The following is a 12,941-nucleotide window of genomic DNA, read 5'->3' as shown; positions in this document are numbered from 1 at the left end:
ATTTGTATATGATACATAAAATTGTATTAAATACCGTCTCGTTCAAAGAATATTGTATAATTTAAATGCAGATCATGAATTACTAATTTTTGCCAAAATGATATAAATTAAGCAAATATGCTAAGAGCTAATAATTAATAATAAAATTACTCTCGGGATTATGATATTTTACAAATCACTTCAAAGGAGAACTGTCTGTCTGTTTAAAGTCTGTTTAAACAAAAAAAAAATTATTTGTTAATATTCATGAAGAATAAACAAAATTTATTATATATAATAGCTTAATAATTAAGTTTAAAAGTATCAATATTTTTATTTATTACTGGTGGTAGAGCTTTGTGCAAGCTCGTCTGGGTAGGTACCACCCACTCATCAGATATTCTACCGCAAAACAGCAGTACTTGGTATTGTTGTGTTACGGTTTGAAGGGTGAGTGAGCCAGTGTAATTACAGGCACAAGGGACATAACATCTTAGTTCCCAAGGTTAGTGGCGCATTGGTGATGTAAGCGATGGTTAACATTTCCTACAATGCCAATGTCTAAGCGCGTTTGGTGACCACTTACCATCAGGTGGCCCATATGCTCTTCCGCCTTCCTATTCTATAAATACACATATATATATATATATATATATATATATATATATATATATATATATATATTCCGTATAAATAGTTTCTAACTACAATCCGAAACGATTGTATCTTTACGAAGTGATGCTTAGAGTCGGAGATAATTAAAAAACTCCATATAATATCCTATCCTGTAACTATTAACACCATAACAAATAATAACGAACATCACCGCATTTAAAAGACAGTTATTAATATTCCGCAAGCGACTTAACTATGGTATTAAGTAATATTACCTAACTTGCATATTCAATAGAATTCCGCAGACTAAACTACACGATTACAACTCTTTCAAACTAAATCACACAGCCTATCATTTTGAGACGCATACTTGTATTACTTAACAAGAACCAGGATATTATAGAACAAGATTATTTTGAAATATTATCCAGTTATCTAATTTATCTAAGCACGCTCGTGTTAATGTGTCAAGTAATTTAGAATAACTTATCATATTCAAAATTAGATGCTAGTATTAATTTAGGTTTATTAGTATTTAAGTCCATGACCTACAGTCCAAAAATTCAAGGAAAAGAAAAAACTGAAATGAAATAATCTGGAGAAGAACTATAGTTACCGACGTAGCTTACAAAATTAGCAAATTGAAGTTGGCTGGTCACGTATACTTTAGGGTGGCTATTGGAGCAGACTGTGTACGAGAGTACAGTTTTGGCGCTCCTTGGGAAATGCTTATATCCAGCAGTAGATTAAGGTTACATCAGATAGCATTGGATCTGATGACGATGATAATTACCTTATATTAAAAAAACAATAAATCATTGCTGGCATAAAACCTTTGGCTCTGTATACAAAGCAAAGTAAACCGGGTGAATCCATTTTTTATAGTTATGGAAGAGATCCATAATTTTTTTTGGAATTCGTAGCTTAGAGAAAGCAGCTATCACATACCGACCCAATTGCTGTAAGGAACTGTTGATATTCCAGGCTAGCAGTAGAGAAGTCCAGAATACTACATTTTCCTTACTTAAATCTTAAAACTCGTAACAAAAAGGAGAAAAATAAAAACACATTGGCCTTGAAAATATATTTCAACCCGTACTACAGGATTTCCTAGTTATAATCATGAGGCATGTGAATGGCTATGATTAATATTATATAAACGTGTATAATTCTGACCTTCAGCGAAGTATAAGTGCGAATATTATGATCGTATTACGTAAATGGGCAGCGATTGATTGTCGCTAAGATCGGGAAATGCGTGAAAATATTTTGCTACGTGATCGATATGGGATTCCTGCGATGTTTTAAAAGAGACGCATAGATAAGCTTATCGTTTTGTCCTTGTTCCACCAAGCAAATCTAATTAAATAAACATGTATGTAAATTAAGGCCCTACAAGAAGTATCATTATATATGTGTATATATATATATATATATATATATATATATATATATATATATATATATACATATATTATTTTCTTCAGATTTATTTTGAAAATGACGGCCCAGTAGTCGAAACATACATCTTAACCTAAGAATGCGGGTTCAAACCAGAAAAGCGCTAATTCTCATGTACTTAATTTGTGTTTATAATATTTATCTCATGCTCGGCGTTTACGGAAAACATCGTGAGGAAGCCTGCATGGGTCGTTTGGAAATCTGTCATACATACATACGTGTATCGACTAATTCACATTTAAGCCACTTGATGCATTAAGCTTCAAACCTATCCTCTAAAAGAGATCCTCATCTCTTTTTTCTCATTAGCCCAGCAATACATTAGCTTATATTATCTGTGCATCGATGCATCTGCATTGTATATAGATCGGCACAATTTTATAAACAATATATTCGGAGTAAGCATTTGGTAAAAAGTATTTTTATAATTTCAGAAACAGAATTTGTATATTATTTTTTGGAATGGATATGTCATTGTGAACTGTTATTTGTGTAAAATGTATAAATTTTTCGCAGACATAAACATATTTTTGAGACTATAGGAAAATGGAATTAAAAATCACAATCGGTTTTAGTAAGCTTCCTAAATACTGTCTCTGTTTTTTTATTCCTTTTTCAAATTGCAATACCACATATCCGAATGTTTCTTTGTGTATGCAAGCTGAATTGAAATGAACTATACATACGTTATGAAAGTGGATTCATTGTTGCAGATCAAAGAGTGGTGTGTGAATTAAATGGAGAAAATAAAACGCGATCAATTGTCGTCTGACAGGAAACGGTCACTTTGCTTAAGGGCATCATGCGGGTTTTACTTATCGTTAACTCGGTTAACATTAGCTCGGATTATCATTTGTAACAGATTCAATGCGATTCACAGTTTGATTTATAAAAATAGAAAGCAAAAAGTTTTGATGCGATTGCATTTGTGTGTGTGTGTGTGAACTTTAAATAATGCTTTTTTTCTATTCGTGATTTCGAAGATAAACTTAATCCTTAGTCAAATAACGTTCTAGAATTTGCTATATAAATATATGTTATTATAATTATATACGCATGGTATTATAAATAAATTATATATATAAATATTTAAAAGTACTCGTTATTTTATTTGCTCGTACAAAATGGATATTACGAAGAATATGAAGGAAAAATTGAGTGTTACTTGCAATATTTTAACCAAAACGGTATCCCGTTCTTGTCGTAATATGTAAACAAAAATGTGTAGCCCACTGCTTGTTCCACTGCTGGGTAGACACTTATTTTTTATTGTTGTTACACCACGCTAGTTGAGGGCACGTTAAATAGATATACTTCTAGCAGAACCCCTTCCGATACATGAAGGCTTCCATCGATACAACGTGATCCTTAACCACGGATCACAAGATTAGTAACAAGCACAATTTTTTTATAGTATAGGTAGGCCGACGAGCATATGAGCCACCTAAATAAGTGGTCCCCAACGCCCATAGACATTGGCATTGTAAGAAATGTCAACCATTGCTTACATCACCAATGCGCCACCAACCTTGGGAACTAAGATGTTATGTCCCTTGTGTCTGTAATTACACTTAATTTAAAATCAAGCATATAAAAAAATAATCGATCGCATTTGAACCCGCAATCATATATATTTAGAATATCAAATAAATAAAACCGCCTTAAGCATTTTAATGAAATATTTTAATTAATGTAAATAAATATATATATACACGTAACGGTAGAGATAAAATCAAGAGCGTTGACTGTGTTTATTCGTTATGTCAAAATTTTGTATTGCAATGCTGAAATAACAAGCTCAGCAGTATAGTCTGAACTTCCCGGTTGCAACGTGACTGTATTCAAACTGGTTGATAAATATATATCAAATCAATTGTATATTCATTTATAATATAAGTATAATTAACTAAAGTAACGAGCTATAAGTGTCCCACTTATAGCTCGTTGTTGGGTAAAAAAAAAAGAGACAAGGCATTACCTTGTCTCTTGTTTCGAGAAGAACGTTTGAAGCGTATTTCACCACGGTGCTCCAATGCGGATTGATGGTGGAATTAAAATTCATATAATATATTTTTTGACAGAATAATTTTAAGGAATCTTCCTCTACCTTTTGGCAGTGATCAATAGCATCCGTACACACTAACAGTTTAAGACGTACGAACCACTAACAGCGTCAATTTGCTGCCATAGTATCCTAGATATCACCTTAAGCATATAATCACACTGACTCACACCCCTCTTCAAACCGAAACATACAGAGTATTGATGTGTGACGCTAGATTTCGCCCAGTTGCACCTGCACAAAGCCCTCCAACCAACTAAAAGACATTATCCACTTACAAATATCTACGGGCAGCTATCTTTAAACTCTATCTTTAAACTGAACCTTGTATATACATCGTAACTATAACTCGCTGTTCTTACATAACCCATCCAGATGTTAAGCCATTTGATTGCATTTGTTACATTCCTGCGAGCAATGATCAACGTAATCTAGCATATTATTTGAAAACTACTGTAAACCGACACATATTAGAAAATTAATTAGTATTATACAACTTCTATCAAGAAAAGGCTTTATTTATTACCTCTAATTAGCAGGTTTTTATTTCGTCTACTAACGCATTGATTGAAAAAGTAAAGCTACGCATTGGTGATGAACGAATAATTAGTATTTCATACAGCGCCAATGTATAGGCGGTAGTGATTACATTAAGAAAAACATTCTACACATATATGTTACCTTTTATATTCATATTAAAGAAGTAAAATGAAAGCCTGTAAGTGTCCCACTGCTGCTCCAAATTCTCCCCTCTCGAGGAAAACGATGGGAGCGTAGAAACACATCTGGTCAAATGTCATCCCACACATGCAAGTTTCCTCAAAATTATCAGTCTATCAAGAGATTCAATTTAAACTATCTATAAAAAGATAGATATTAGTCGGTACTAACTTTTAGTAGGCAGTTTTTTCCTCTGGACGCTTAAATCACCTCTTAATAATTAACCAATTCTGAGTTGCCTCTAAGTTATGAATTAAACAAAAAAAAAATCAGTTTTGTATAATGTTGTAATCAGTAACTCGTCTACATTGTAATTATTCAATTGATTTATAATATAAATTACGTACGGACATAAATAATGCAATTTTACATTACGGACCGATGGTCTATTTAATGATGTTAAGTAATACCAACATTTTTGTTATTACAAAACATACTAACTTGTTAAAAGGAAATTTAATTTTCAGGTCTTTAGGAGCTCTCGATTAATTTAATTAATTCATATTGTCTGTTGTTTTCTAGAACACAAAAATTTAATGTCGTAAATGTAATGGAAAATAAGCTTGTATTTTCTTAAAAACTATTTATCAAACGTATCATGGTGATGTCTTCTGGACTGACGTTTTCATTTCTTAAGTGACACTAGCAAACTGCGCTATTTCTATTCCCATTTTCTCATAATTCGACATGACATCAAATCCGACCGTCAATAGTTCAGATGCGCAAGCAAAGGTTTTACGTGCTTTCCGGGGCATGGGAGTGTAAACATTACCAACAGATTCCGGGTTGTAAAATACATTTCGCTTTCGCTGTCATAGATTTTATATTTAATATTAATTAAATAGATAATAAAATTAAATAATTGAGAAATAAAATATTATTATACGAAAAGCTCCTTGCCAAAATTTAAAATTATTACTTAGAATTTTTTTTTTAACTACGACACATAATTAACGAATATTGACTCCGAGATGAGACCAACAAATGGAAATTGCTCTCTAATTTTCAACCTCTTTTCCTCTAACTTGATATGCAATTTTAATTATATTTATCACAAAAATAATATGATACAAGTATCAAAATAGCATATCAGTATTTGACATATAACGACAATATCCATTGCTTTCACAATAACCTTGTAGTACAAATTATCTTGATTAAAAAAGACAATTGGTTCATATAAAGATATTATTTATAACGCTTCTGTTTCAAAATTATTATTATTGTAAAACAATACCGTTATTGATACGTGTTATGCAAATTGTTAAGCAGCCTACCTCTTCCTTGATCGGTCTACTTTCTCGTTTAATCGACACCGAGATTAGTGTACAAGTAAATGTATAGAATAAGTTATGTAAGAAAAGACTAAGAAATGTCCCAGTTCGATACTATAGTTCTAGAATATACTACGAGTACAATGAACCGATACGAATGTGTAAATGAAATGGTATTATTGATCATGGAAATTATTACATTTTTTGAATACTCTTATATCAAAATAAATAAAACTATCAAGCGCTTGAAACTCGACAGGAACGCAACCTTTTAACGTTGGAAACATTTCACCCAAACTGCACTTCGACCTTGAAATTTCACTCAACTCGCCCAAAGAGGTTTTATTAAAAAAAAAAGCTATCCACTATAGACACAGTTTAACAACCATCCAACAAAGCTACGAAATATAATACCGTGAATCCAATCAATTTTTCATATTTCACGGATCAAAGCCTAAGCATTCAATCAGAGGTTTAATTACAACGCCCTGGATACCATACGAAACTTCACATTAATCAGTTAAACCAACCAGTTATAATGGTTTATTGCTATAATTAGAAGAAAAAAATCGTACCAATAATTATCATATTTTTATTTTACGCACTAGTAAAGGATATAACGTATATTATATTGCGATTATGTTTTCGTTTTACGTTTAATTATTGCAAATGATTAATTAGGCTAATAAGTCAACTTTCCACGCAAATATGATGTGAATTGTTAGCTTTATTTTACTGAATCGTTTTATTTTATTTTATCTATAATCAATAAAAATTATTTAATACAAACTAAATGCAATTGTTGTTTGGTTATATTATTCTAAATTTAAATTTTACTAGCCAGTAATAATTCTTTATTAAGAATCAGAGCTACATACTTGATTTAAAATTGGAACACCAGAATTTTCTTAAGGTTTTATAAAAAGTTTTTATAAATGAAAAAAGTATAATAACCCATCTTAGCTTTAAATGAAAAAAAGTGTATTCTTAAATAAATTGTACATTGCAATGTAGTATTGTCCTTATTTATTAAGACAGATTCCGATTTTTCTATTACTATTTCAACATATTAACTAAATAAATTGTCTTCCAGGCGCATCATGGAGCGCGGTTCCTCTCTACCCTGGTCTCAAGTCCTCCAAGAGACGATTGGTGAAGGCAAACTCAGCGGTGAAGCGCTCAGAGACTACTTCAGACCACTGGAGGAGTGGCTTCGTAGTGAAAACTTGAGGACTGGAGAATATTTGGGCTGGAGCTATGATGGAGACTATTGCAAATTCAGGTAAGGCTATTTGCCATATATGCCAAAATATATTAAACAAAATTACAACGCAATTACAATTTTTCCAAGCCTTTTTGTATTTTTTTCATGGAACTGAATTAGTTATATATATCACGTAATTTGATATGTGGTCAAAATATTTGTCCAATCAAGCAGATAGGCAATCTCCATAGTCATTAACGGCTTTACCGATTAATGTTCAAGCGGTGATGAGTAGACAATGTTTTCTTGTACTTTCGAATATCAAATCAATTATGTTAGAAAGAGAGATCAATATTTAACTAAATTATAAAATTCCTTAAACACTTTTAGCTTTGTCAATTAATAAATTTAAAAGTTAAGTTTAATTAGTAAATATTACTCGATAAAGGGTTAACGATAAAAAATTGTGAAGTAATAATAATAATGAAATACAAAGTGTTCACTGATTTCCATGGAGAATAAATACTACTTTTATTATAATTATTATTGTTTACGGTCGAAACTTTAACCTGATGGTCGAAAAAGAGTTCATAATGAGTTTCTTGGTAGAAACTACAGTCCGGACCTGTGGTTGCTTTAAATTTAACGTAATTTTGTAAAATGACTGGTTGATGGTTCAAAAATGCTCGCAAAAGCCTACTTGAATAAAGTATATTTTGATTTGATTTAACAGATAGCATTGATGCGTCTGACATAGAATAAAAACCTTATCACAAGAATGTACATACATATATAGATGCTCCTATGCACATAGTAGAAAGTTACAATAAAGTTGATATGATGAAGGTTTGCTATGTTAATATACAGAATAACTTTTGTGGTGATCAGTGTAATGTTCACCTTTTAACCGTGATTTAACTCAATTCGTAATATCGGTATTACAAATTAAATTATACATATTATACTGTATATATCAACTCGCTATGCACACACACCGTCTTCACTTTGCGCCAATACCATTATATATATATTCTATTTGCCGGCGCTCCGCGATGTGCGTAATCCAAAATGACAGATCGATACACAGATAATATATATTCATATTACAGTAACAGCCTGTTAATGTCCCACTGCTAAGGCCTTCTCTCCCTTTTGAGGAGAAGGTTTGGAGCTTATTCCACTTCGCTGCTCCAATGCGGGTTGGTAGAATACACATGTGGCAGAATTTCAATGAAATCAGACACATGCAGGTTTCTTCACGATGTTTTCCTTCACCGTCAAGCACGAGATGAATTATAAACACAAATTAAGCACATGAAAATTCAGTGGTGCTTGCCCGGGTTTGAACCCACGATCATCGGTTAAGATTCACGCGTTCTAACCACTACGCCATCTCGACTTATATTTTTCATATTATAAAATACTAATCAATACATATTGTAGATGTGTGTATACTACAATCAGTATGGTCATCAAATGTTATTCAAGTTTATCAATCTTAAACAGAAATACCAAAATCCATTTTTATATATAGGATTATGTTATATATTAATATTTTCAAAACCTATTTTAACACAAATATTTTTTCCAGCATCGAGACAGCTGGTCTGCAAGTGTATGGAGGATTCTACAATGCAGCCAGTAGCATTGGGATCACCAGCTTCTTTACCTTGCTTCTGTCATCAGCTCTGATGGTCGTTGGAATGCATTGGCGATAAAAGCATAATGTGAACTTAGGTCGATTCTCTTTATAACTTAAAACGCGAAAAAATTAAGATTTTTAATACTGTGGCATATTTTAATAATATAAGATTTGTGATTTATCAAAAAGTTGCAATATTTAATTTTTATTATTTTATGTGTAAATAAGAAATAGTTTTAGAACAATATTATGTGTAATGTCTATGTACAAATTAAATATATCGTTATTATTCTTTATTATGTTATTGATATTATAACATTATTTTACAAATATTATTAATTCAATAAAACACATTAAAATAAATTAATATAAAAAAGTTACATTATACATACAATCTTAAAATTATGATTTCAAAACAGAATAACTTTTTAAAATAATTTGCAAAATGAGTCCTTATAATAAAAAAAAAACAATTATTTTTTTTATTGAAATCCTTAAGTGAAATTTAAGGTAACACACACGCACAATGATACATGTCTCAAGCTAGCCAAAGGCTTTCTCATTGGAGTAGGTTTGAAGCTTATTCCGTCATGCTACTCAAAAACGAGTTGGTGGATTTGACACAGTCATGTATTTTTACGATGTTTCCTTAACCGAATGAGCTTAAGATGAATATACACACATATTAAGCATAACAAACCTCAGTGACCGGCTTGAACCTGCAATCTTCGGTTAAGATTCAAGTTTTCTATCTACTGGACCATCTCGGATCAATTTAGCAAATATTTACAATCTTTTATGAGTGAGTAAAATCATGAGAATGACTTTTAAACTAGTTCCACACATCCGATAGCACTGAAATTTTGCACACAGCTTTCTCGCTGCTTACAAGACAAACTAACATACTAAATATCAGTATTAGTTATATAACATTTTTTTAATACTGTCTGGTAATTTAATCACGCATGTGAAGTTATTTGCTGTAGGTTAGTAGCTTTATTATTATATAATTATATTTATAATTACAATACATTTTATGATTCGATTATACCAGGGTCATTATTGTAATATTTATAACTAAGTTTGTAATCTTACGTATAAGATGTATTTTTGTACATATCAACATATCCAGTTTTGTGAACACAATAAATTGTTAAAAGTATGTTGTTTCTCATTTCAACTTTTAAAAACTAATATTTATTTTATTTAAAATAGATAGAATGACTACCAAATCGGTCACCTGGTAGTTTGCCATTATGGTCACCACTGCCATATTAATCGTTCAATACGCCACCATGAGACCTAAAATGTTATGTCCCTTGTGCCTGTAGGTAAACTGATTCACTCATCGGGCAAATGTGGACACAACAATTCCAAGTATTGCTGCTTTGCGGAAGAATATGATGAGTGGAATTACCTACTCAGATATGCTTGTAAAAAGCTCTATTGTTATATACATATAAGCGGCTATACTAGAATACAATTTTACACATTTTTTTAATATTATTCGTGGTTTAAAATATCATGCTTATTTACTTGATTGTCATTACACTGATTTTATATTATATATCACTAAAGTATGTAATTATTTCCATAATAAACAAAAAAATACAAATATGATTAATATAATACTCCTTATAACATTTTTTTACGTACTATTTAAATAAATAATCAATAATTCTGAACAAATTGTAAGAACTACCTCCAAGCAATAAGATCAAAGATGATGAATTATAATTCCCAGAAATTAGTCAACCCCAATGCGGGTAAAGATTAAGTTACATTAAGCTACCATTATAAGTCAATTTGTCTACCCACACGTCGTTGGATGTTATTGGGTGGTCCTTCTTTTGAAGTTCCTTATCAGGTTATTTGTAAGCTTATATCAAATCAATTCTAACTAAGGCGAAAACGAGTTTATATGTTACGCTTTCAGCAAAATTTTAGATTAGACTCGCACGACCCTTACCCTCTCTCTCGCTACGCGATCTCATGTTTTTTTTTTGTCTATAACGACCGGCAGTATTATAATTTTTTCGTTTTTTTTTTCTATAATATAGGTAGATGGACGAGCATATGGGCCACCTGATGGTAAGTGGTCACCAACGCCCATAGACATAGGCATTGTAAGAAACGTTAACCATCGCTTACATCGCCAATGCGCCACCAATCTTGAACAACTAAGATGTTATGTCCCTTGTGCCTGTAATTACACTGGCTCACTTACCCTTCAAACCAGAACACAACAATACCAAGTACTGCTGTTTTACGGTAGAATATCTGAGAGCTCGTCTGGATTGGTTGAGTAGTACCAGCCCAGTAGAGCTTGCACAAAGCCCTACCACCAGTAAAATGTAACGTAATGCACATATTTTACAAATTATCCTAAAGAATATGGTAAAGTGCTTCTAACTAAAATGTAATAATTAATACAAAACGCTGTCAAAATTGTTTCCATAGTCCTCTCGTCTCAACAGCGCTGCAGCCACTTATTTACTTAAGATTTATTTAAGAAATATATACTACATGATTTGTTTGTAACATGGGTGAACTGCGATAGGAGATGTGATTTATCGCGAGAAAAAAAGTAGAAAATTTAGAAAGCATTTATACCTTTAAAGAAAATTAACGAAAGGTTTTTACAAAAAACGATGGTACTTTGAAATTTGTTAATAATTAACTATCTATTTTTTGTCTCATTTTTGTAGCATTACGAGTAGGTATAAATAAGAAAAAAATGTAAAGATTAGAAAGGATTCCGTTATTTGATTCTATCGTGAAAATGTTATACCTTTATGGTTTTTATCAAACACAATCATTGAAAATGTAATGTAATTTATATTTAAAAGTAAAATAAAAATATTAAAAGTACTCCAGACCTTATTTCGGCTACCGCAGCCGGTGCAGAGGAGATATTAGGAATAATGCAAAAGTATAAGGAAAAACAATCAAAGGTTCACGCATCTCTGATGGATGAATCCATCACGTTCGGAGTGCTACCAGGCACAAGAAAATCAATGTGCGTTTCTTTCCGGGGAACGGTAGTGTGACACTAGAAACTTCCTCCATACTGAGAATTTTAATTATAATGACCCTTACACACGATCGATTCAAGGTAAATTGTTATTAAAATATTAACATAATAGTTAATTGTTCACAGCTGGGCAAAGGCATCTCCTCTTGAAGTGAGTATTTCGGAGCTTATGCCACCACTCTAATGAGGATTGGTGGTAGTTAGCCGAAATTCATCCCACTCATGGAAATTTCCTCATGATATTCTTCACCACCGAACACAATATGAATTTTAAAGGCAAGCACAAGAAGTCTCAGTAGAGCTCGCCCGGGTATGGACCCGAAATCTTCGGATAAGAATCACGCGTTCTAACCACTGAGCTCATAAATTATATATTCTGTTCTAGCTGCTGCGGTCTAGGCTCATATTTTTATATACTTTGTAAAAATATAAAAACGTTATACATTTGACTAATGTAACTTATTATGAAGGTTATTATTTAAAAACTGAATACAGTTTTATGTATTGCATGTTTGTATAATTGCATTAATAATACATAATAATTTATATAATATAATTACACAGTCATTGACACGCAAAAAATCGCAAACACGCATATGTGATTACATAAACGTAATTAAATATCAATTTTAAAATATGCAAAGTATCGGCTTTACACATTTATAAATGTTTTTTTACGTGAATGATGTCGTCTTCTTCTTTCGAATGTCAAATGAATAATGACAGAAAGAGAGAAATCTATAAATAAAAGAAAATTTTATAGGTTTTTACCGCATTAAATTTAGTCGAAATCAATCATGACGTTGGTGGAATTTTGTAGTGACCCTGCCCTCCTCTCCGGGGTTGCGGGTTCGATTCCCGCTGGGAATCTTAGTAATTATATATGTAAATATGTATATCATTCTGCTGTTACGCATATCATAAGCATCTTTACTCATTTACTTGTGGTG

General features: G+C 31.7%; 1 protein-coding gene across 1 annotated transcript in view; it reads left to right on the top strand.

Moving 5' to 3' along the window:
• LOC126769120 (angiotensin-converting enzyme) overlaps window positions 1-9,035 on the top strand; it is a 174,374-nt gene extending 165,339 nt beyond the window's left edge. The window contains exons 11-12 of the mRNA XM_050487690.1: window positions 7,205-7,393; window positions 8,907-9,035. Coding sequence (XP_050343647.1) covers window positions 7,205-7,393; window positions 8,907-9,033 — 316 coding nt within the window. The 3' untranslated portion in view covers window positions 9,034-9,035. The remainder of the gene's footprint in view (window positions 1-7,204; window positions 7,394-8,906) is intronic.
• The last annotated feature ends 3,906 nt before the right edge of the window (window positions 9,036-12,941 follow it).

This window comes from Nymphalis io, chromosome 6, assembly GCF_905147045.1.
Source record: "Nymphalis io chromosome 6, ilAglIoxx1.1, whole genome shotgun sequence".
In the NCBI taxonomy this organism is placed as follows: domain Eukaryota; kingdom Metazoa; phylum Arthropoda; class Insecta; order Lepidoptera; family Nymphalidae; genus Nymphalis; species Nymphalis io.
The sequence above is the reverse complement of the archived record's forward strand: the minus strand, read 5'-3'. Positions and strand labels throughout refer to the sequence as shown.